At 56.3% G+C, this 22,657-nt stretch overlaps 4 protein-coding genes across 7 annotated transcripts; 1 reads left to right on the top strand and 3 right to left on the bottom strand.

Annotated features, from left to right (window-relative positions):
* The first annotated feature begins 383 nt into the window (after nucleotides 1-383).
* Nucleotides 384-4,560, top strand: TMEM150A (transmembrane protein 150A). Of its 3 annotated transcripts, none has more exons than XM_082672134.1 (8): nucleotides 384-484; nucleotides 1,008-1,187; nucleotides 1,629-1,676; nucleotides 2,017-2,103; nucleotides 2,744-2,811; nucleotides 3,116-3,243; nucleotides 3,439-3,616; nucleotides 3,838-4,560. In XM_082672134.1, exons 2-8 carry the CDS (start codon nucleotides 1,021-1,023, stop codon nucleotides 4,077-4,079), a joined length of 918 nt encoding a protein of 305 aa, XP_082528260.1. In that variant the 5' UTR covers nucleotides 384-484; nucleotides 1,008-1,020; the 3' UTR covers nucleotides 4,080-4,560. The 3 variants fall into 3 exon arrangements, with proteins under 3 accessions (XP_082528260.1, XP_082528259.1, XP_082528258.1); XM_082672133.1 differs by having other exon boundaries at nucleotides 1,993-2,103; XM_082672132.1 differs by having other exon boundaries at nucleotides 1,629-2,103.
* RNF181 (ring finger protein 181) lies at nucleotides 4,560-7,566 on the bottom strand. Of its 2 annotated transcripts, XM_082672135.1 has the most exons (5): nucleotides 7,430-7,566; nucleotides 6,226-6,356; nucleotides 5,933-6,042; nucleotides 5,675-5,749; nucleotides 4,560-5,406 (listed from the first exon to the last, which is right to left on the bottom strand). In XM_082672135.1, exons 1-5 carry the CDS (start codon nucleotides 7,513-7,515, stop codon nucleotides 5,347-5,349), a joined length of 462 nt encoding a protein of 153 aa, XP_082528261.1. In that variant the 5' UTR covers nucleotides 7,516-7,566; the 3' UTR covers nucleotides 4,560-5,346. The 2 variants fall into 2 exon arrangements, with proteins under 2 accessions (XP_082528261.1, XP_082528262.1); XM_082672136.1 differs by lacking the exon at nucleotides 5,675-5,749.
* Nucleotides 7,567-9,544: 1,978 nt separating this feature from the next.
* VAMP5 (vesicle associated membrane protein 5) lies at nucleotides 9,545-16,712 on the bottom strand. Its single transcript, XM_082672883.1, has 3 exons — nucleotides 16,657-16,712; nucleotides 10,437-10,574; nucleotides 9,545-9,957 (listed from the first exon to the last, which is right to left on the bottom strand). Exons 1-3 carry the CDS (start codon nucleotides 16,657-16,659, stop codon nucleotides 9,748-9,750), a joined length of 351 nt encoding a protein of 116 aa, XP_082529009.1. The 5' UTR covers nucleotides 16,660-16,712; the 3' UTR covers nucleotides 9,545-9,747.
* Nucleotides 16,713-19,055: 2,343 nt separating this feature from the next.
* On the bottom strand, nucleotides 19,056-22,419 carry VAMP8 (vesicle associated membrane protein 8). Its single transcript, XM_082672597.1, has 3 exons — nucleotides 22,285-22,419; nucleotides 20,795-20,953; nucleotides 19,056-19,513 (listed from the first exon to the last, which is right to left on the bottom strand). Exons 1-3 carry the CDS (start codon nucleotides 22,285-22,287, stop codon nucleotides 19,373-19,375), a joined length of 303 nt encoding a protein of 100 aa, XP_082528723.1. The 5' UTR covers nucleotides 22,288-22,419; the 3' UTR covers nucleotides 19,056-19,372.
* Between the last annotated feature and the right edge of the window lie 238 nt (nucleotides 22,420-22,657).

Below are 22,657 nucleotides of genomic sequence, written 5' to 3'. Positions count from 1 at the left end.
CAGTCCAGGCTGCAAAATGTGCGCGGCGGCTGAGGGAGGATTCCTCCAGCCACGTGCTCGGTGACAATCACACGTGCAGCGGGAAGGCAGTGCACACCCGGAGCTCCCCGCCTCCCGAAGCTTCCCCCGCCGGTGCAGGTAGACGGGACTATCCTTTTCGCATCGGTGTCAGAGCCTCCGCTGGGGTCCCAGGCCACCGCCCTCGGCGTCCAGGTCCCCAGAAGTCGGGGCACCGCCCACCCTTCCAGCGTGACGCGGGCGCGGGGGCTCGGGAGTTGTAGTTCCCGGCTGGGCGCGAGCGCCAGGGCTGGGGCGGCGCGGACTCCACGTCCCGGCGGGCGGCGCGGCTCGGTCCGGGGCGCCGGGGGAGGGGCTGCTCGGCCCTTTAAACCATTCAGGGCAGCTCCGAGGGCCGCAGCCGGGGACGGCGCCACGCGGGGGCCGAGCAGACACGGTGGCGGCGGCGGCGGGGCGCTCCGGGGAGGTGCGTACTGGGCCCCTTCGTCCCCCGGACCTGCGGAGGCGCGGGTCCCCGGATCCCGGGGCCTAGCGGACCGTGGGCTCCGGGCGCCCACGCGGGCGGGAGCGGGCCGGGCTGAGCTTCCCGCGTGAACCCGCCCCTTCCCCGCGGCGCTGGTGGTCAGGTGGCTGCCTGCCCCCGGCCGCCTCTCCACCCAGCCCCGGATCCCCTCCCAGGCTTTCCTTGGCGTGGCCCCCTGGACTGTCCTGACTCCAGCCCCTCTCCCAGCCCGGGACCCTCAGGCCAGGGAGAGTGGCCCCCTTTCCAGATGTTAGGGCCCCGCGGCGTTTCTGAACATCTGGGTGGAACGCGGAGGCCCCCGGTGGCTGCCGGAGGGTGTCCACGTTGCGGCGGGGGCTCAGCCCGAAGTGTGGGCGCTCAGAGCCGCAGCGGGAGCCCTGCATCTGGTGTTGACCACCTTCCTCTCCCCCGCACCGGCTTTGGCCAGTCACTAGACCCTGGACTTTGACCTGTCTCTCTCCACCAGGCCCGGGCAGCTGATGGTTTTGGCGAAGTACCTTAAGGTAGCTGGGTCCACACCCTCTTCCCCACCTACCTCTTGTCCTCCCCCCACACCACCACCACCCTGGCTCCCCTCCCTCATGACCGCCTGGATCCTCCTTCCTGTCAGCCTGTCAGCATTCTCCATCACTGGCCTATGGACTGTGTGAGTAAAGAGGGGGATGGGGGGAGGCAACTAGGGGACAAAATGGACCCCGGCTGAGGAGGGACAGGACCCAACAGGAGCCTGATGGCACACACAAAGTCCCTTGTCCTGTTGCAGGCTCCAGGGTGGTACCCAGGGCCACTCTGGCTGTCTGCAAAGCCTGGCCTGGTGCCTGGGCACACAGCCCCTTGGGACAAGCTGGCACCACTGCTGTCCAGCAGGGTGGCCCTGACAGACACACTTCTAGCCAGGGCAACTTCCAGAGGTCCTCTAGTTTGGGACTAGGCTGTGGGTTCTAGAGTAGCATCAAGCCCCAGGGCCACCCCAAGTTGAGTCCCCGGAAAGGACGATAAGGCTGAATGGGGGCAGAATCAAAGGAAAAGAGTCAGTGGGAGAAGGCTGGGTGCATCATGGGGCAGGGTGACAGTTGTGCTCCCGCAGGTATGCCATGGCCGTGATGAACCACCACGTGTGCCCCGTGGAGAACTGGTATGGCGCACTCTGCAGACAGCCTCACTCTAAAGCTCCCTTCATCTCTGTTCCCTCTGGGGCCGGGGCTGCCTCGAGCCAGATGGAGACACTGGGCCTCACTGCTCTTCTCTGACATTGGCAGCGCCTGCCCCTCCCCAGGCATGGCTTCGTGCCCACCTACCTGCTTCCCACCGTCATTCGCCCCTTTGGCTTCTGTCTCAGGGGGGCCCTGGGAAGTGGGCTCTTCTGCCCCTGCCAAGGGAGGTCTGGGAGGGTGGTCTCCGAGAGGCCTGAGGCTACAGGCCGAGGGCCTGGGGGAACCCCTTTCCCCCAGGCTACTCTCTGTCCTGCCTGCCAGGTCCTACAACGAATCCTGCTCTCCTGACCCCACTGAGCAAGGGGGCCCCAAGACCTGCTGCACCCTGGACGATGTCCCCCTCATCAGGTAAGGCCTAGAAACCGCGCAGGTCACAGAGACCCAAGGCCCTGCTAGACTCCCAACTAAGCCCCCCAGCAAAGGCCTGTCCTTGGGTCTCAGGAATAATAATTCCATTAAGAGCACTTAATTACAATATTACTTACCAATTACTATGTACCGGACCCCGTGCTGAATGCTTTACATGCGTAGCGGCATTTAATTCTCCTAGCACTAAGGCACCTGTTGTTTTCACCATTTTATAGGTAAGGAAAGGGAGACAGAGCTATGTCATCCATCCAGGTCCCTCAGCTAGTAAGTGGAGCCACCTGGATTTAAGTTCAAGCTCTCCGTTTGCCCAGCCCAAGTTCTGGCTTAAGGGAAGCCAGACCCCCTGCAGGCCTTGACGGTCTCAGGGAGTCCAAGAGCCTCGGGGTCTGCCGAGCAATCCTGGGCACTGCCTACCCCAGCACGCACACCAGCTCTGCCTTGGAGGGAGGTGCGGCCAGCCTAGGGCCAAATGTTTGTGAGGGACCCTGGCCCTTCTCATCAGTCGGGCTTGCCTGCCAAGGAACAGGCACAGATAAGGCAAGGGAGAGCAGGCGGGCCAGAACGGGGACTTCCGGTGCTCCTGCCCCCCCCTCACTCTGTCCTCGCCCCCTCCTCTCAGCAAGTGCGGCACATACCCCCCAGAGAGCTGCCTCTTCAGCCTCATTGGCAACGTGGGTGCTTTCATGGGTGAGTTGTGCCCTCGGCCCGACCACCAACCCGCTCAGTCCTGCCCGCCCTCACACCTGCTCCCCAAAGAGGCCCAGGAAGCCCTGGCCTCGCGCCGCCTACCCCGCCACGAGCTAAGGCCAGCGGGGCCACTTCTCTTCCGTTCCTTGAAGGCCCAAGGCTAACTTGCACACGGCCACGCTGGTAGGGCACACCACCCGCCTGTCCGTTCCCTTCCTGCCCTCAGAGTATCTGGGGAAAGCTGGTGGGCTCGCTGGACTGGGCCAGGGCCAGAGCCGGCCCCACCTGTGCTCTCCTCCCCCAGTGGCCCTGATCTGCCTCCTGCGCTACGGGCAGCTCCTGGAGCAGAGCCGTCATTCCTGGGTCAACACCACGACGCTCATCACAGGCTGCACCAACGCTGCGGGCCTGGTGGTGGTGGGCAACTTCCAGGTGCGCCCGCCCGCCCACCTCTTGCACTTCCCGAAGGGAGCCAGGCTTTCGGCAGGGGCCCTCAGTTTCCCGAGGGTTGCCCCTCAGGGTTGGGGGTGGGAAGAACAGGGCCCGGGAGGGGAAAAGCCCGGGAGGGAGGGACGGAGCGGGGTGGAGGGAGCTGCTTCACGGGTCGGCCCCTCTCTCCGGGCCCAGGTGGATCACGCTAAGTCTCTGCACTACGTCGGAACCGGCGTGGCCTTCACTGCCGGGCTGCTCTTTGTCTGCCTGCACTGTGCCCTCTCCTACCACGGGGCCACTGCCCCCCACGACCTGGCTGTGGCCTACCTGCGGATCGTGCTGGCAGCCGTCGCCTTTGTCTCTCTGATCCTCAGTATCCTTCCAGGACAGGGCGGCCAGGAGCTCCTCCTGTAGCCCAGGCCCTCTCCCACCCAAGATGGGGATCCGCCCCCACCCAGGGTGGTCTTCTGCCCCCCTCTCCCGGGAGGTGAGGCCTGGTCCTCGGCCCCAGCCTAGCCGCATATCCGGGAAGGCAGAAAGGGTGTCGCCAGGCTGCCGCCCATCCCACTGAACATTTCCTTAGCCCCATCCCAGGCGGGGTCTTCTTCATCCACGAGAGCTCTCAGCTGCAGCACGGGGCAGCCCTATGCGAGTGGGTGTTTGTCATCGACATCCTCATCTTCTACGGCACCTTCAGCTATGAGTTCGGGGCAGTCTCCTCGGAGACACTGGTGGCCACACTGCAGCCCGCCCCCGGCCGGGCCTGCAAGTCGTCCGGAAGCAGCAGCACCTCCACACACCTCAACTGTGCCCCTGAGAGCGTCGCCATGATCTGAGGTCTGGGGAGGGTGGCTGGCCCGGCCTCCGCAGCTCCCCACCCCGTTATCTCCTTCGCATTTATTTTGTACCAAAAAACGATTTTGAGAAAGTATTCTGTTGGGACAGAGGCTTCCTCGCTCCTGGAGGAGTGGCCATCCCACACCCACCTGTGCCATACAGGAGCGGGCCCTGGCGGCTGCCCAAGCTGCGCACAGCCTGCTCCCCACACCGCAGTGTTATTTTTATGTTTTAAAGGTCACGTATCCTCATTCACCCAGCCAGCCCTTCAGGTGCCTTCTACTCCCCCAGTGCCACTGGGGTTTCCTGCTGCAGGAATTGGGGGCTGGGAACAGCAAGAGGGACAGCAGTCTGGGGGCGGGGGTGAGCACTCCTTAGTCTGTGGGAAGGCCCACTTCTGGGCCCACTGAGCTGCACTGGGATTCTTCACTCTGTCCCTTTCTTTAGGGCAAATAACACAGCAGAACCACGTGGGTATTTTAGTACTTTTTTTTATATATATATCTATTAAAAGAATTCTAATTTGCATGTCTGTAGTCTGTTCTGGAGAGTCGGAGAGGGCCTGATCCTGGCTTTCCCTAGGCAAAGGATGGGAGAAAGCCTCTGCCTCCAGGGAGGGTCCCGAGTGCCCGCTGCTCTTTGAGAAAAACGAGGGATGCCAAGTGCTATCCGAATACCCGGCAAGGGCTTGAAGCCCTTTCTGGGCCTTTAAACAGTCTAAAGAGCCGACTCCATCCTTTCACACTTCCTGTCCTGCTCAGAGTCTGGTTTGAAGCTTGATTCCACACTAAGGGATAGGAGGAAGGGAGGATACAGAGAATAACTTGGAAATGTTTGTTAGAAGCAGTCTTTGCAGTGACGCTAAAGAAAGCCCCTGGGATTCTAAGGTTGACTAAAGATTGCAGGGGGAGGGAGAGAGATGGGCTAGTTTTTCTTTACCGTTTTTAAGTAATTACTGGCTGCCAGACCCTGACACATTTTGCTTTCCAACTGCAGACACAGAGGCCGAAGCCCTGGCTGGTCTGGTCGGTGGCCAAGTGCTTGACCTGGGCCCTACTGCCCTGAGGCCAGCAGGCTTGGCAGCCTGGTACCTTCTACGGTTCAGGACCACCTTCCCCCATAGCAGTAGAGACCCACTGGAGAGTACAGAGTCCCTGCCCAGGCCTGTGAGCAATGGAGCGGCAGGATGGGTAAAGAAACTTTTAATGAGAATCCGAGGCAGACGAGGAAGGTGTTGTGGAGGACTGGTGTGCCGTCCCAGCCACCTCATGTGTACATGGCTCCATGGAGGTTCTCGAGTCGGTGCTTCTGCTGCTGCTTGCGAGCCTGAAGGAAAGAGGGTGCACTGGGCAGGGGCCGTACCCCGAGGCCTGTGGGTGAAGGGACAGGGCAGCCACCGTGGGACTGGCTCACTGTTCTCAGGCCCTGGGCACCTGCGATGCCAAGGCTCTTGCCCCTCACTAAAATCACTGGGAAGGCCGCCAGAGTCAGGGACCATGAGGCCTACTCAGGCTTGCTGAGGTGGGGAACGAGAGCATCAAGGACGGACTCAGGGAGCCCCGTCACCACCCACTCCACTTACCCAGCCCCCTACCTTATCTCGTCTATACTCCTCATAAGTGTCATCATCAGTGGGCAGCTCGTGGCGGCACAGGGGGCAGGAATTTGTCTGGGAAAAGCAGTGCAGTGTACGAGCCCAGGTCTGGTCTTGATAAGCTAAAAACCGTCTCCAGCTCCCAAATCCCACCCCTATCCCTCTCCCGTCTCTGATCCCCCCAGTAGTCCACAAACAGAAAGCGGCTTGAGAACTGGGCCCAGGGCAGGGTGAGGGCTGGGAAAAAGGAAGCAGTACCTTGCTCAGCCAGGGCAGAATGCAGTTGGAGTGGAAGAGGTGATGGCAAGGCATCTCAATGGCAGTCTCCTCCTCCTCAAATTCCAAAAGACACACGGGGCACTTGAGCTCTTGAGGAGGGAGTGCTAATCAGGAGAGCTGCTATAGGCCCTACCTCCCAGCTCCCATTCCTGAAGGACACTTCTTGCCCCAACCTGGCCTGGAAAACTAAAGGGCCAGACCATAGTCTGGCTTCCAGAGGGGGTGGGTCTGGCAGACCTGACCCAAATAGTGGAAAGAATTAGTGTTCTCACCAGCCTGAGAGCCCCTGATGACTGTCCTGGGGAGGTTCTCAACTGCAGTCTTGGCAGCAGGTGGAGGCAGGTGGTGATCCCAATCTACTACCAACCCCAAGTCTTCGAAGTCCATCCTATTGAAAAGGGACCTGGGAAGAAGAATCCAAAGTCAGAACCAAAGAAAAATCATACTTTTGGGGCTTCCCTGGTGGTCCAGTGGTTAAGAATCCACCTGCCAATGCAGGGGACACGGGTTTGATCCCTGGTCCAGGAAGATCCCACATGCTGAAGGGGAACTAAGCCCGTGCACCACAACTACTGAGCCCGCGCTCTAGAGCCCACGAGCTGCAACTACTGAGCCTGTGTGCCACAACTACTGAAGCCTGTGCGCTCTAGAGCCCGCGTGCTGCAACTAGTAAGCGCACGTGCCGCAACTACTGAGCCCGCGTGCTGCAACTACTGAAGCCCTTGCGCCTAGAGCCCATGCTCTGCAACAAGAGACGCCACCGCAATGAGAAGCCCGCGCACCGCAACGAAGAGTAGCCCACGCCCGCTACAACTAGAGAAAGCCCGTGTGAAGCAACGAAGACCCAGCATAGCCAAAACACAAAAAACAAAAAAACCCATACTTTCTCATTGCCCCCGCAGTCCACTAAGCATTAACAGATAAGTACTCTGCCCAGCTACTAGTATTAATAGCTACGCCTCAGTAGTGCTCACTACGTAAAAAGCACAGCGGGAAATGGCTTACAGCTGCCATCAGACAACCCCAAGCACGCAAGCTGTTTATTCCCATTTTACACATGAGACAACAGCTCAGAGAAGTTACCCAGGCCACGCAGGAATGACCTGGTAAAGCCAGATTCCAAGTGGCAGTGTGGCTTCCATGCTTGGAGTTCCTAACGAATATGCCCACTCACAGCCACACGGCCCCTACCCCGCCCCCATGACCCGCCTATTCCAGAATCTCCTAGAGCCCCACTGCCCTGCGGCCCCGACTCCCCCGACTCGCCAGCTCGTCTTTTCCAGAACCCCCTTGCCCGGGCCCCTCCAAGGACGATCCAAATGATCGACTTCCCCCGAATCTCACTGTGGAACTAACTCTCCAGATTATTTATCCGTCCTCCTCTGAATCTACTGCCCCAGATAATCCGCCTTCTCCAGCTAGCTTCAGCCCAGTAACCTGCTGCGTGAGCCCTACCTCCCAGCCCCGCGCACCCACCTGGCGAGCTCCAGCAGCATGTTGGTTCGGGCATCCTGCTCGGAGTGCAACGGCTCGCAGTCGTGTTCATCGAAATAAGACGCCATGGCAGCGGGCCTGACACTGCCCTCAGACCCCGCTGCACCTCAGCCTCGCGGTGCTGGCCAATAAACTGGCGAGTTGAGGGAGGGTGACCAATCATAGCATCCGAAAGGCGGGCACAGTGGCTCTTTCGCCTCAGGGAAAGCGGAAGTATTAATTTTCTCACCTTTCATTGGCTCAATTAAGTCAGGTGACCAAAGGCTGAAACCAATGGCAGGGGCCGGGGCTGGTCAGAAAATTTTCGTCTTGCAGTCCCAGCCTAGAGTAGGTTCGTGGGAGGGACGTGTGGCTCGCGTCCCTAGAGCCCTGAAAAACCAAGGCTCTGGGCTGTAGGGGGTCCTTCATCCGCTCTGCGGCTCAGAGAGTCTCGGCAGGACAGATGTCAGAGGTCTCTCAGAGACGGAGGGAGGCCCTGGCCCAGGGATCATGGTTCTGCGAGCCTAGGGAGGCCTGGTGTCAGGGTGCTTCCCGCTGCTCTGTCGCGGCCTCGCCGGGCACTTCTGCATCTAATTTGTTCAGGACTTGGCGCTTCACTCCTCCACGACTCCCGCAAAACAAACAAAAATTCCCTGCTCATTTCTTCTGTGTTAGGCACAATAATAAAGGGTGGGGCAGCCTCCCCAACCGAGAGGAGGACGATCCCTGCAGGGGGATCTAGGGCCTTACCAGCTCATGGAACTATCTGTGTGACCTTTAGCCCATTGCTCAACTTCTCCCCCAGCTTCTGTAAAACCAGTGGCTTGAATTGAACAAGTGGTTTGCATCCCTGGCTACCCATGAATCTCCTGGAGAGAGAAGAGGCGGGGTTGCAGCTTTAGGGAAAAAAACAAAAAAAACCGTGTCTGATCCTTAGCCTCAAAGATTCTGATTTAACTGATCTAGGCCTGGGAGTGGTATTTTTTTAATAAGCTCTACCGGTGATTCTGATGTGAGGCAAGGTTGAGAATGACTGCACTAAATGATTTGGACAATAGTTAGCATTTAGTTGGCATCTAGAACCATTACATTGAGAGATATTGTACATAGGGTATAAATACTCCTCAGGGTCATTATCCCTTGTTACATATGTAAAACCCAAGTCCACATTCACAGGGCCTCTTAGTAGTGTTGCACACCTAAGTGCAGCACCGGGTGCTTGCCTCCATCTTCCCGGGGAAAGGCAGATGGTGGTGAGCCTAGCGAAAGTAACACGCTCTGTGCGGGTACAGCTCCACACAACTCGATGGTTTGTTCTTGTTTCTCCGTCAGTAGCCCTCACTCCACCTAACAAGGAACTGTTTCTGTTGCACACTTGACCCTGAATTCCCCTTCCCACCCGCTCTTGAGTTTGACATGCAGTTAAGGAGTTCAGGCAGTGGCTGCCCTGTTTCCCAGGTCTTGGTAGGGCCTTTCCTTCTTCCCCGGCCTTTACCCAACGATCCTACTTGGTGCCCTGAAGGCACTGCCTCCCTGGCCCTTTGAAAAGCCCCAAGTCTTTCCCACAGGGCAAACTTTGTGACTCTGCATTACAGCACCATAGAAGGAAGCCCTTTCCCTTTCCTGCCACCTACCCCACCTGTGATCTGCTGTAAAGCTTGAGGGAGAAATTGGAGCAGAGGTGCTCAAGGGGAAAAGTCTCTCTGAAGGTGAGAGCCTTGTGATATAAAGATCTGGAAGTGCTTTCCTCTTTGTCATCCTATCTGGAGTCCCATGGGTCCTCTGAACATCCCAAGACTCAGAAAAATAACAGATTTCATTCTCAGGGAAACAGACTTGGAGGGCACTGGTTGAAGGGTCTGGTTTGGGGGCTGTTGTGTCTTTACACATGCACCCCAGAAGGATCTGTCTGTAGGGTTGGATCAAGCTGAGAAGGGAGAAGGGCCATCTCCCAAGGCTGGAGTCCCTTGGGACTTTCTGTTTTCCAAGCAGCCCCAGGGGTGGAGGCAGGGCAGGATGAACCAATCTGAAGACCTTCAAACACACACATACACACATACACCAGTTTGTAACCAAACAGCAGCTTTTAACCCAACAGCAGCTTTTACTAAGCTCCAGGTGGGGCTGCCCTGGCATGGCCAGCGCATCAGGTTGCCCTCAAGGGCCAGTCTCTGGTGTAATAGGAAGTAACAAAGGTGCACAAATTGCTGCTGCCCTTCCACGCTCACTGGGGTGGCTCAGAAGGGAGCAAACTCCAGGGTTCTCTGAAGACCAGAACCGACCAGTGTGGCTATTCGGCCTCTTTTCCAGGCCCAGCTGTGTCATTCCCCAGGCCCTGAGGCAGCACCTGCATCCTGGGCCTGTGGGGCACTGCTGCCCTTGCTGCTTTGTGGGAGAAACATGGCCAACAACACAATCAGGAGGATGAGCACACCAGCGCCTACTACCAGCCCCAAGTAGATCCGGCAACGGACATTCTCCCAGCGCTTCTTCTGGGCCAGAGTCTTGGTTGTCTTGCTGAAGGCGGAGCTCTGTGGACACCCCCAGACACAGGGTAGGAGTTAGTGGTTTCCCCAGAGCCCTGGACCAGCTCCTTCCAACCCAACCCCGACAAGGCCTAGTCTCCTCCCGCAGCCTCCCCAACCTGTCAGCTCCCTTTCTCTACGCAGCCTGCCCTGGGACCCTCCCAGCCTGACTCCTGGTCTCCCACACTGGTGTAGCCCTTGACTCACAGGCCTACAGGCTCCCCCCAGTTAACAATGCCAGTCTTCAACCTTTAGGAAGATCCACAGCTTCAAACCAAGGCCTTCGTACTTCATGAGAGCTCCCCACCCACTGCACAGCTAGGCTAGGGATGCCTCAAGAAACCCACAGTCCCCACACCGGCCCTTGGGTGAGCCTCAGGCCCTACCAACAGCCAGCCGGGAGACCCTGAGCACAGCCTGAGAGCTCCCTCTGAGGGCCCCTCCTAGCCTCTCCCTCCCCCTCCCTGCTTCTCCAGGCCTCACACCATGTCCAGGAGTTGGTCTGAACGCTGTTCCAGCTCCGCCAGCTTCCCGTCGCGCTCCAGGACCTTGTCGAAGTTGTTGAGCATGATTTCTGTCACCTCATCCGCCTGCCGCTGGCACCGCTCCAACTCTTTCCCTGCCTGGACACCAAGCCCAAAGTCAGGGCTACATGAGGCCCCTGCCTGGCCCTCATCTGGTCCTGAGACCTAGTGGCCTCCTTGCCCCACTGGGCAAGCGCGCGCGCGCGTGCTTGCGCAGTGTATGAGTAAGGGGAACAGCGCCTTTCATGTAAGGGTCTGATATGTGCAGAGGGAAGGGCTGGCCTCTTGGGTGTGTACGGCTCACATTTGGCTCCTCCCCTTGCCCATCAAGGCAGGTCCTAGGTCTGCCTTGACTTCCAGCATCTTCGCTTCCTCTAAGTTGCCTGAGGATGGGACCTTCCCAGGACCCACCCTCCCAAAAAGCAGACACTTGGCTCACCTGCTCTAGGACGGCCTCAACCTACTGTGCACCTGCCCTGTGGCTTCCCACTGGCCTAAGGAGGCAGCAAAGAACACAGAACCAAGCTACTTGGCCAGAGCCAGACAGGGAGGAGATCCAGCCCACTGAGCTAGACAGATAATTTTGGATCACCACACGTTATAGCCTCTGCCTAACCCCACAGACACACACACAGACACACACAGACACACACACACACACACACACACACACATCCAGCCCACTGAGCTAGACAGATAATTTTGGATCACCACACGTTATAGCCTCTGCCTAACCCCACAGACACACACACACACACACACACACACACACACACACACACACACACACACACACACACACACACACACACACACACACACACACACTGAGATCAGATTTCGCTCCCCTCCCTCCTCCACCCTCTGACTGGTCAAGCCAGTTCTGCCTCCTGGCCTGACCCTGCTCCCACATCAATGCTCAAAGTCGATTCATTCGCTCTCTGCCTGGGAGCCTCGGCCTTCCTGGCCTCTGGCCTCCAGCTTTCCAGCTAGCCAGGATCTTCACTGGGATCCAACTCACACAGGAGAGACCAGCTCTTGGATTTCCCAGCCTGGGCAGCAGCCTCACCTGACAAAAGAACCCAGCTCATTTCAGAGGACTGGGAAGGGAGATGCAGGGTCCAAGCTGGGGGAGAGGCCAGGAAGAGGAAGAACACATGGATCACAAGCAAGAAAGAAGCTGGGCTTTGGATACATGCAACTGGGAGAGACCCAGGGCACGAGGCCCTGGTGAGAGCTGGAGGTCCAGGGACACGTCGGGAGATGAATCCCAGGGGACTAACAAACCACAGGAACTCCCTCCTCCAGCCCTGTCCCCCAGAGCCCAACCCTGTTCTCATCTCCTCCCCACAGAGCATGGGCCAGGCTCCCTTTCCTGCCAGACTATATTGCCCATTGTCTGCGGCAAGACATTTTGGCACTTGACTGAATTCCACTTAAAACCAGAGAAAGGGAAGGGATCTGGTGGTCACAGAGGGCCACCTCCTACTCAGTGAAGAATCCCCGTTCAGAATCCCTGCAGCTGCCTTGCATGTAACCTCCAAGCATTCCCAGTATATGAATCCTATCTCCCCAACTGGACCACAAGCTCCCAGGGGGAGGGCAGGGGCCAGTGCCCTGCCTTTGTCTGCCACCAGCCTGGAGGCCCAGGAGGCCAGCACAATGCTGACCATCTACAAGGACTCAATGAGTGAGCCAATTGCATTATAACTTATCCAAATGCAACTGTCATTCTCAAGTTTGTTATCCCAGTGTGTTTATCTAGCCCAGCAGGAGTTTCGAGGGGCAGGCATCTGAAACCCAAGTAGGTCAATATTTACTCATGAGCTAGAAAAGCAACCCATTTTGAGAGGGGGCCGGCAAACCACGACAGAGCGGTACACTCATGGGCTGGGGGAAGCAGTAGCTGGGGAACAAGGAAGCATTATGAAGAAAGCAGGGAAGTTGTACTCATCTCTTGAGTTTTCCTGAGTCAACCACCATCACCACTATTATTATGACTAAATTATTCAACAAGTCTCCATTACTTGGAGTCTCTCACATTCAAATAGTCCAAGGCAAAAACCTGGGAATGGACCAAGATTCAAAAATGAGAATCAGGGCTTCCCTGGTGGCACAGTGGTTCAGAGTCCGCCTGCCAATGTGGGGGACACGGGTTCGTGCCCCGGTCCGGCAAGATCCCACATGCCGCGGAGCGGCTGGGCCCGTGAGCCATGGCCGCTGAGCCTGTGCGTCCGGAGCCTGTGCTCCACAACGGGAGAGGCCACGACAGTGAGAGGCCCGTGTACCACAAAGAAAAAAAAAAAAAAAAAAAAAATGAGAATCACTGCTAGAGACTGGTGGGATGTTACATATCATTTTTTTCTAATCTAAATGCTACAGCTGTTGTCATCTTATTCTCCAACATGGGGTGATGTTGGGTCACATTCTTCAGGAGAGCTGGCTGTGCCTCCCACTGCAAGCTGTAGCCTCCTTCCGCCACTGAGAAGCCAGGCCTGTCCGGAGCCCAGATGGGCCCAGGCCTAAAGGAACACATTCGCTCCAGGGAACACAGAGGCCTGAGGCTCAAGTCTCTAGCCCTCCTCGGCCCCCCTCAACCAGAGGAAAAAGGACACTGTATGCACGGGTCTCTGCTGGCACGGTGATTCAAATAAAGAGCTGCGGGGTGTGGAAGGAGGTAAGAGACCGGAGGACGGCCACGCTGCATCCTGCCACATAGAACGCAGCATAGCGCCTGGCACACCGTGGATGCGTGGAAAATATTTTCAGAATGAGTTGGGCCGGTTCTTGAAAAGATCGCTATAGGCTGGGGGAAAGAAGTGTGTATGATACAGTTAGAGAAGAGTAATGAGTTTACCCCATGAGATACAAATAGCGAGTGTGGAGCCGCCCACAGACAGGTGATTCCTGAGAACCAAGAGGGACCGGGGATGGGGGCGGGGGGCACGTGGTGGAGACTACTGCCACAGGCAAACAGAGACACACTCTGGACAGCGGCGGATCTGGCAGAGGGTAAAAGTCAAGATGAGGAAGCTTCCATGGAGGGAGGGATGGATCAAGAGCTTATGTAGGTTTCTGAGCCTGGAGGGGCGTCAGGAGACTTTCTCTGTTGGTGGTAGACTGGCATGAACGAAAGTGAGATAACTCAGGCCAGAGGCCACCAGAAGGCATGTAGAAATGCTACCTGCAAGGGTATGTGGAGAGGTCCCCAGGCTGGGGGGCCGGGAGGAACGGAGGGCAAGAGAGGAAGGGTGGGTGAGAGAGGAAGGGAGGGTGAGAGGCACTTCCGAGCTTGGGTAGGGGCAGCATTGTTGGCAGACGGAGGATGGTAGTTACACAGGAAATCGACAGACTGTTACCCGGTGTGCAGAATATCCCTCCTTCAGTTCTCAAATCTCTCCTCGGGTTTTTCCAGGCCAAATACAGCTGGTTTCTCTGAAAAGAAAGCTCTTAAAAACCTCCCTGTCCAAACTCTCCTGTCTCCCCTCTTTCCTGATTAGTGCCTACGAAACCCTACCCCAGCTGTCACTGTTGTCATCTTCAGAGGGACCCGGGCAGCGACCTGGTGTATCACCTCCTTCCTGGGTCAGCGCTCGCCTGAGCTCAGAGCCTAAGAGCCGGGCTCTGCATTACAGCCCTGGGTTCCTTCAAATCCTGCCTCTGCCACTCACCAGCTGAGTGACTAAAGACTGGGGATATGACCTTTCTGACCCCTCTGCTTCCTCATCTATAAAGTGGTGACAATAATATCTCCCATAACATTAGCTAAGGCATGTGGCATGTTATAAATAAAGTGCTTAGCACAAGTCCTGACACATACTAAATGCTCAATAAGTAATAGCTATTATTGCGGTAGCCCAAGTTTCCTTAGGTTTTTTTTTTAGCTGTCAGATCCCAGGAACCACACCTGTGGTCAATAAAACCTCTTAAATATTTTTACAAAATACACAGCCAAGCAAGCTCTTCCCTGTTGCCACCTTGTGCACTTAATCGTTTCTAACCTAAATATAAAACTTGACATGGGCCTTTGATAACCTATATCTATTTTATTTCCATCAGGCGCTACAGGCTGTTGAGAAGGTTTTACCTCTTGACAGTAATAACAGCTCCCACTCGATGAGCACGTATTCTGAGCTGAGAACTGTGCTGCTAGCTCTTTGTTCACTTTATCTCATTTAAGCCTCACAACAATCCACTGAGGAAAGTACTCTCACCCCAGTTTTATACGAAACTGAGGCTCGGAGGGGTTAAATCACCCATCCAAGGTCACGGAGCCAGTGAGTAGAAGATCTGCGAGTTGAATACACTTAGTCTCCAAGGATCACATTCTTAACCCCTGTGTTAAACTGGATGCGGGTAAAGGGAGGTCAAATGCTTTAGCTGGCTGGCTAAAGACTCATCAAGTTTGATGCTGCCAACTCAACTTGTGTGCAAATGAGGGAGGCCTGTGGCTCAAAACGCAAATGCTTGGCACAGAGCATGAGTGAGGACCATCTACAGGATGAATGAATTCATTACCCATTCAGTTTCTATTTTTCCCATCACTATTTTGTTCCTACTCTATCCCCTATACCAGTCCCCATGACTGCCACAAAGGAAATGCCCAAGAAACACTTGTTAACTGAATGAATCAGAAAAGAGGAGAAAAGAAGGGAAAGCAAGAAGGACCAGGTAGGGAAGGCGGATGGGAAGAAGGAAGGGAGAGTGCCGGGGGTGGACAAAGGGTCAGGAATAAGAGAAAAAATAGAGGAAAGGGGCTAGGAGATGGTTGGGAGAGAGAGATCAGTCCCCAGGCTCAGATCCACTATTTGCCTCAGATGAACCTGTGAGAGTCCCAGAGTTTCCCAGTAACCCCCAGTAAATTATCACAGCCTCAGCCTTCATTTCAAGAGTTTCCTCTTCTCAACAAGTGCTAAGGCCCAGCCGCAAGCCCATCCTAACCCTGCCTGATTCCTTGCTCTGCACGCTGGGAAGTGGGCTCTGGGCTCCGTCCCATTCCCTGGGCCTCCCTCAGTTTCCTGGCCTGGCCTTAGAGCTCAGTGCTACCTTCCTGCCCCGCTTCCTCTTCCTGCCTCCAGTTCCCTGGAGATGAGGCCATCCAGGCATCTCGACCCCCAGCCAGGCCACATCCACATCCATCACACCTCTGCTGCCTTCTCCATGTCGGAATCTTTTTTTTTTTTTTTATGGCAGTATCTTTTTTTTTTTTTTTCTTTTTGGCCGTGCCATGTGGGATCTTAGTTCCCTGACCAAGGATCGAACCTGCGCCCCCTGCATTGGGAGGGCAGAGTTTTAACCACTGGATCCCCAGGAAAGTCCCTCCATGGCAGAATCTTAAAGCACCAAGCCTGCTTCCTGCCGGGCACAACTTCCCCAGGAATTCCAGGGGAGGGGAGAAGTGACTGGCACCAACTGCTCCTGACACCTTTGCCTGGAAATGACAAGTGGGGACAGAGGCCAGAGTCTACAGCAGGAGCGGGGGATGACTCAACTCAGAATGTGTCCCTAGGTACGGCTTAGAAGGGAGTCAGGCTATGCCACACTCTGATAACTTCAGTGGAACTTTTATAGTAAACATCTTACTTACTCTGTCCCCAGGGGAAGGAGTTTGCCCTCCAACACCCTGCCACAGGACTGGCTTCAACCACCCCATCGGCTCAGGTTTCCAACCCCTGGGCCAGACTTGTGTCCTCACAGCACCAGGAAGGGCTGAAGAGGTCACCATATTACCCACCACTTCTCAGGAGCAGGTTCTGAGGGCCAGGCAGGTCTCTGCCATTGTACCTCCTCTAACCCACTAAGGACCCAGCAAGGCGGGTATCGCTGACCCCACTTCACGATGCGGAAAAAGAGGCTCAGGGAAGCTAAGTGACTTGCCCGGGGTCACAGAGCGGGTAAGTGGCCACCACCAGGATCTCAGCCCGGAGTCTGACTCCGAAGCTGGTGCTCGTAACCGCTTGGCCCCGGCAAGTGGGAAGCCGGAGTCCAGCTCGCTCGGCGCTGGGCAGTCGGGACCCTCGCACGCCGCCCTTTCCCTCCCGCGATGCGCGCGACGAGCTGAGGGTCCGGCCCCGGTCCTGCTTCCGGGCGCCGTCCCGAAGGACGCCCCCACCCCTTGGACTTCGGACTCATGCCTCGCACCCCTCCACGCTCGCCCTCTGCCCCGGCCCCGGGCCCTCACCATCGCCGCCGCCGCTGCCTCGCCGCTCCGGCTCCTCTGCCCGAGCGGCCGCAGTGCCAGGGATCTGGGAGGAAGCGGAGGGCGGGGCGGGGCCTGCCTGGCGGGGGCGGGGGGCGAGCCTTCTGGGAGCGGCGACCGAAACCAAGTCAAATCAGTCAAATCGGAAGCGGCCGGCGATGGCTCCCGGGGTCCCGGTTCGGCACCTCTCCCCGAGCCGCCGGCGCCCGGCTCGGGATGACTCCCCAGCCTGGTGAAGTGGGGCCTCCGCCCAATCAGCGTGGTGCCTGGTCTACAGCTCGGGACCCCAGTCTATGAAATGGTCCCAGTGGAGTGGGTTCTGGAACGGGCTCAGGGAATCCTCTCTGGAACCGCATCCCAGCTCAGGTAGACCGGGTTGATCTGGGGAGGAGTCATTTATTCATTCAACAAGCACCTGTAGGAGCGCCATTGTCCTGCACTGTGCTAGGCGCAGGAAACGCAGTGAACAGCTGGACAGGGTCTTTGCCACCTTGGTGAGTGCTACTCACCCATAACCAGAAACCGACCACGCCAAAGTTTTGAAACTAAATAAAGTTTATTCACAATAAATATCATGAGTGCACTACCTGCCACTGGAGGGTACATTTTAAAACGGTCAATTGTATGTTTTGCGAATTTCACCTCAATTAAAAGAGAAAACAGGGCTTCCCTGGTGGCACAGTGGTTGAGAATCTGCCTGCCAATGCAGGGGACACAGGTTCGTGCCCCGGTCCGGGAAGATCCCACATGCTGTGGAGCGGCTAGGCCCGTGCTGTGGCCACTGAGCCTGCGCGTCCGGAGCCTGTGCTCCGCAACGGGAGAGGCCACAACAGTGAGAGGCCCGCGTACCTCCCCCCAAAAAGAGAAAACAGACCCCCATGGAGAAGATGCTAGCTCTAGCTTTTTCTTTCTTTCCCCTTCACCACGTGGGCAAGTGCAGCCCTGTCCTGATATGACCCCCTTCCTCAGCTGGAGGATGAGGGAGGCTGGTGTGTCTAACCTGTCCAGAGTCTTCCTGAGCTGAGTCTATCCATCCTCAGCCTGCCCTTTCACTGCTGCAGAGAAGCCGCCAGCCACCTGTTCTCTATCCCAGCACATACCATCCCAACATCTCAAAGGTGGCCCCTCTTGAGGAAGGGGGTTGGGGGCTTCCCTCTCCCACGTTGAGCCCCATGTGAGCACAGACCCCACCCCCGGCCTGGACAGACTAGGTCCCAATCACCCCAGTTGCTTGGACCTCGAGTCCAGGAGTGGACTGAGAAGAGAGAGGATGGACAGGGTCCTGACAAAGTCTGCCCCCAGGGTCTCTTCTGTGCTTTCCTGCCTTCCTAGTTTTCGGGGCATGATTCTATTTTTTTTTTTTTTTTTTTTGGCTGCACTGCGTGGCATGTGGGATCCTAATTCCCCAACCAGGGATCAAACCCACGCCCCCTGCACTGGAAGTGTGGAGTCTTAACCACTGGACTGCCAGGGAAGTCCCCGGAGCATGATTCTAGAACCTGACTTGCCAGTACTAGTCCCCAGTCCTGTTTCCCCACCCCGCCCCTTCCAGATTCCCTCCCCAAATCAGGTTTTTTTCAATTCTGGAAAGCCTATGGGGGAAATAGGGACAGAGATGACATAAACCCTTCCCCCAAACCAAGGCGCACTGGGCACTGGAAAGAGTGACAATGATGGTGGAACCTGGTGGAGAGGAGGGAGGCCCAAAGACAGAGAGGTCCATTGTCCATGGAGGGGAAGGAAGGCCATAGGCCCTGTCCTGTGACACTGACTGTGCCCAGCCACGAGACACGGGTGAGAGATGCTCACCCCCTCAGGACAGCTGAGACCCAGAGGCCCTGCTAAGTTCCAGAAGGACAGGGGCAGACAAAAGACAAATAGAACTCGCAGAACCACAAGAGAAGGAAAAGCAGTTCAGTTCCTCTAACCCCCTCACTCTAAGACTACAACAGGGCCACCAAAGAGAAATGGCAATGATGGGAGGGGTGGGAGGCCCTTAACCAGATTCCTAAATGCTCTGCCCAGGTAGGCTTCATGTCTCGGCTAACACTTCCAGCAGAAAACTAATAAAGGAAATGGCAAGTCCCAGAGGGGACACTTAAAAGTCTTACATACTACCCTAAAATGCTGGGAAGGTTTTGAATTTTCCATGCACCAAGACCTCCAGAAAATTCCTGTTCTTGAGACCAGTGACAATGATGGAACAAGGGGAGATAAAGAAAGACAGAGAGTTTCCATCTTTCTTCTCCAAACATATGCTCTCCACTCCTCCAACAGCTTGGGCCTCCAATGGGAGGATCTCTGCCAGAGGGCGTCCTTGGGGAGAAAAGAAATGGAAGGGCCAAAGGCAAAATGGAAAGGGAGAAAGTACCTCACATGCATAGGGATACTGAAAGGTCTTTATTGCCCACTGGCCACCCTCAGTTCCATCAGTTTCCCAGCCATGTGCTGGCCCTTCTGGGTCTCTCCAACCAACTCTGAGGACCCCTAAAACACAGCCACAGTCCAGCTCTCTCCTTCTGGGGACCAAGGTGCTCCCTGGGTCAGACAGTGTGGTAGAGGGGCCCCAGAATGAGGGGCGGGAGGATGGAGCATCATTCCCTGTGGAGAAGGACAGGCGAGAGGGCGCCTCTTGGCACCCACTATGGAAGGCTGCCCCCCAAGAAGAGGGCAGGGTGGGAGGGGTTCCCTAAGTTACTTAAGGGATGGCACCCGTGGCAAAGAGCACGATGAAGAGGACGATGATAAAAACAATCACGCAGATGAGGACGATCATCTTCACATTCTTCCACCAGAACTTCCGAGCCACCTTCTGCGATGTGGTCTTGAAGTGCTCGGACTGTTGGGAATAAGGCAGAATCACCCAGTGCCTCCCGCCGCTGGGATGAGCACACCGAGACCCACACGCCATACATCTAAACACTTAAGTGCTACGTTGAGGCAACAGACTGCTAAATAAAATAGTTAGTTCTGTCCTCCTACCTTGACAAATGTACCTTCACAACCATCTGGTGAACCAATTCAAATTCAGAATCCTTGGGCTCCCTCTCGTCCCCTGCCTGCCCCCTTCTCTTCTTACCCCCGCACTGCCATGCACACTGAGGGGCCTCTGATGCATGCTCACACCCAGGGTTGTGACACTGGCAGCACAACCCACCCTTGGGAGGGCAGACACTGGGGCTGAGGGGTGCAGGCTCCAGGTGGACACATCTCCCTGGTTCCATAACTTCTGGCCACATGAGGACCGCTGAAGCTGGAGGAGGGACCAGGGCAGTCCAGGGGTTGGAACTGAGGGAAAATGCTCTTCCTCTCCCAACTTGAATTGCAGAAATTGTTTCCCTGGGCCATGCTTCCCAGCCTGGGCTGTGGAAAGAAAACACTAAGTCCCAGGGAGTCAAATGAGCTATGCTCAAGATTACACACAGGACTCAGAAAGCCATGGCCAGTCTCTCTCCGTGGACATGGAATCTTAAGTCTCCAGCCCTCTGTTGAACTTTAGAGTTACTCCCTCCCTGAGCAGCTGGCTTCAGCCTCTGGCTGGAGGGAGAGAAGAATGAGATCTAGCAAGATGTGTGGGAGATATTATTCCAGCCTTCAGCCAGCAGAGGATCCTGGGATCAAAGACTTTTACTCCTCTTCCCAGCTTCTTTTTAAAGCTGGCTCAGCAAAACTCTAACAGTTTTCCACCCCCTGCCTAATAACTCCTGGGGAAGGCCAAAGGCCCTGAGAGGATTTTCTGGAGCCAATATTTTTGTCCTGGGGAGGCCAGGTCCAAATGATTGTCAAGGGCAGCCTTCAAAGTGAAAGTCGATTTCATAGGAGAGAAGCCTAAGACAGCACAGGCTGACTGAGCCATCCATCAGTCTCACAAAATGTCTCCATGGGTCCACCCCCGCATCCCCAGCCCCAGTCCTTGAACCCATTCCCTGGATCCCAGTACCAATCAGTGGAGTAGAGCAGAATCAGAAGTGGGGATTCAGCTCACATCAATTCCCAACACAGGTAAAAAGGCAGACTTCCCTCCTGATCATTCTGTCACCAAGACCACCAAGCCTCAAGCCCCCAATAATCCTCCTCCCCCCTCTTCCCCTGGCCCCCACTGGGCTCCCCATCATCTCACTGTGGCTTCCAGATCCTCTGTCTTGTTACGGAGATGATCCAAGTTTTCTCCCCGGGCCAGGATCCGCTCCACATTCTGGGTCATAATATTCTTGACTCCCTCCACTTCGCTCTGCAGGTTTCGCACACGGTCATCTCCTCCACCACCGCTGGCCTCCTCCTGGGCAGCCACACAGGGGTTAATTAGGCCGAGTGCCGGAGGGACTGAGACTCAGCCTCAGAGGCCGGAGGAGACGGAGGTCTAAGGTGGACTTAGCTTTTTGTAATGCTTGAACTGTTTGCAGAGAGAATGTTTTCCTTATAGTACTTGTGTAATCAAAAACAAATGCATTTTTAAGCCCCAGATGGTGAGAGCCATGCTAGGAGACAGACTGGATCCAACTTCTTTGTGGGTTTTCAGGGCATGTGAGACGACAAGAAGCACACCCCCAAAGCCCTCTCCACTGCTTCCTTGTTCCTCGGAGAGGGTCAGAGGAGACCGCTGAGCCAGCAGCTCACAAGGCACAGCCCCACCATTACCTGTGAATTCCCAGATCCCACCGGTCCTCATTAAAAATGCCTGTGCCCCTCCCCCCACAGACCACCCTCCCCTAGCCTAACCCGCCCTCTCTTCAAGACAGCAGCTGGAGAGCTGCTCCGGCCTCCTGGGCAGCCTGAGCCACGGCAACCAGGCTCCAAGTCCCTCACAAGGCCCCGCGAGAGACAGCCGTTGGGCCACAAACTTCTGCTTTCCCCACCACTAAGGTCCTCGCGTAGGCACCATGCCATTGCCTACTTAAGCAAGTATGAAACATACAGACAGCAACCTGGGTGTTGGGGGAAATGGAGGGCAAGTCCTCCCTGGCTGATGCCTCATCCTCAGGCTTTCTGATAAGGTTTTTGAACAGGGAGGGAAAAACACTACTAAGCTCCTCCCTCCCTGACCCACTAGACTTCCAGACACAAGCCAGGGGCGTGGGTCCAAACTAGATTATTACAGAGAACCAACTTCTGTCTTTTTTTTTTTTTTTTTACAAACCATCAGCTCTCTTCCTCATGTTTATGGAGAGGGGGCAGTTTCCTTGGACTCGACGGAGAGACAAATTCTTTGGGTTTCTGTACAGGGATAAAGTGAGGGGCAGAGCGGGATTCCTGCCGCTGGGCTGGAATCTGCGCTGGGAACAGCAGAGGCACTGCCCAGGAATGTCACAACACCCGAAGGCCAAAGGCCGGAGGGCTGGAGGAGGAGATGAATTAGGAGCTCACACTCCCACCGAAGCTCCACTCCGGGCCAGCTCAGGGCTCAGGGGAGGGAGGGGGCAGAGAAGAGCAGGAACACCCGCCCAGGCAGCTCAGACCTATTTGCAGCCCAGCTGTCAAAGAAGAGAGGTCACAGTCAGCGCTGGCCCAGCCCTCAGATTTTGCCACCAGCTTTCCTTTGCTGCTCCCCAGCCCCCAGCCCCCTCTGGCTGCTCGTGAAATCAGCCCCTTCTTAGTTTCCCGCTCTCTCACCATGTTTCCGAGCGGCTCGGGCCTGTCGGCAGCAGGACTCTCGCCTAGCTTGTTTCCTCTCGGGCAGCCGTCGGTTCACTTCCTGCTTGTCCAACTTTCAGCCTGCCCCCGCCCACCTCGCCTCCAGAGCCTCTCCGGCCACACCTCGCTCAGGTTCCCCAGGTAGGCGGGCACTCCACTGCCCTCCCAAGTCTCCTGGGAAACCAGGGCTTAGGCTTAAAGCGACAGGGCTCCCCCGCACCACATTTCTAACTTGTCAGGAACAAGTAAAGAAAGATCAAGCAGTCCTCCTAGGTTCCCTGGTATAGAAAGGGCAGCCGTCTCCTTTTTTTATTTTTATTATTTTTTGGCTGCACCACGTGGCATGCCGGGG

This window comes from Grampus griseus (assembly GCF_964374135.1).
Source record: "Grampus griseus genome assembly, chromosome: 15".
NCBI classification, from domain to species: Eukaryota; Metazoa; Chordata; class Mammalia; order Artiodactyla; family Delphinidae; genus Grampus; species Grampus griseus.
The sequence above is the reverse complement of the archived record's forward strand: the minus strand, read 5'-3'. Positions and strand labels throughout refer to the sequence as shown.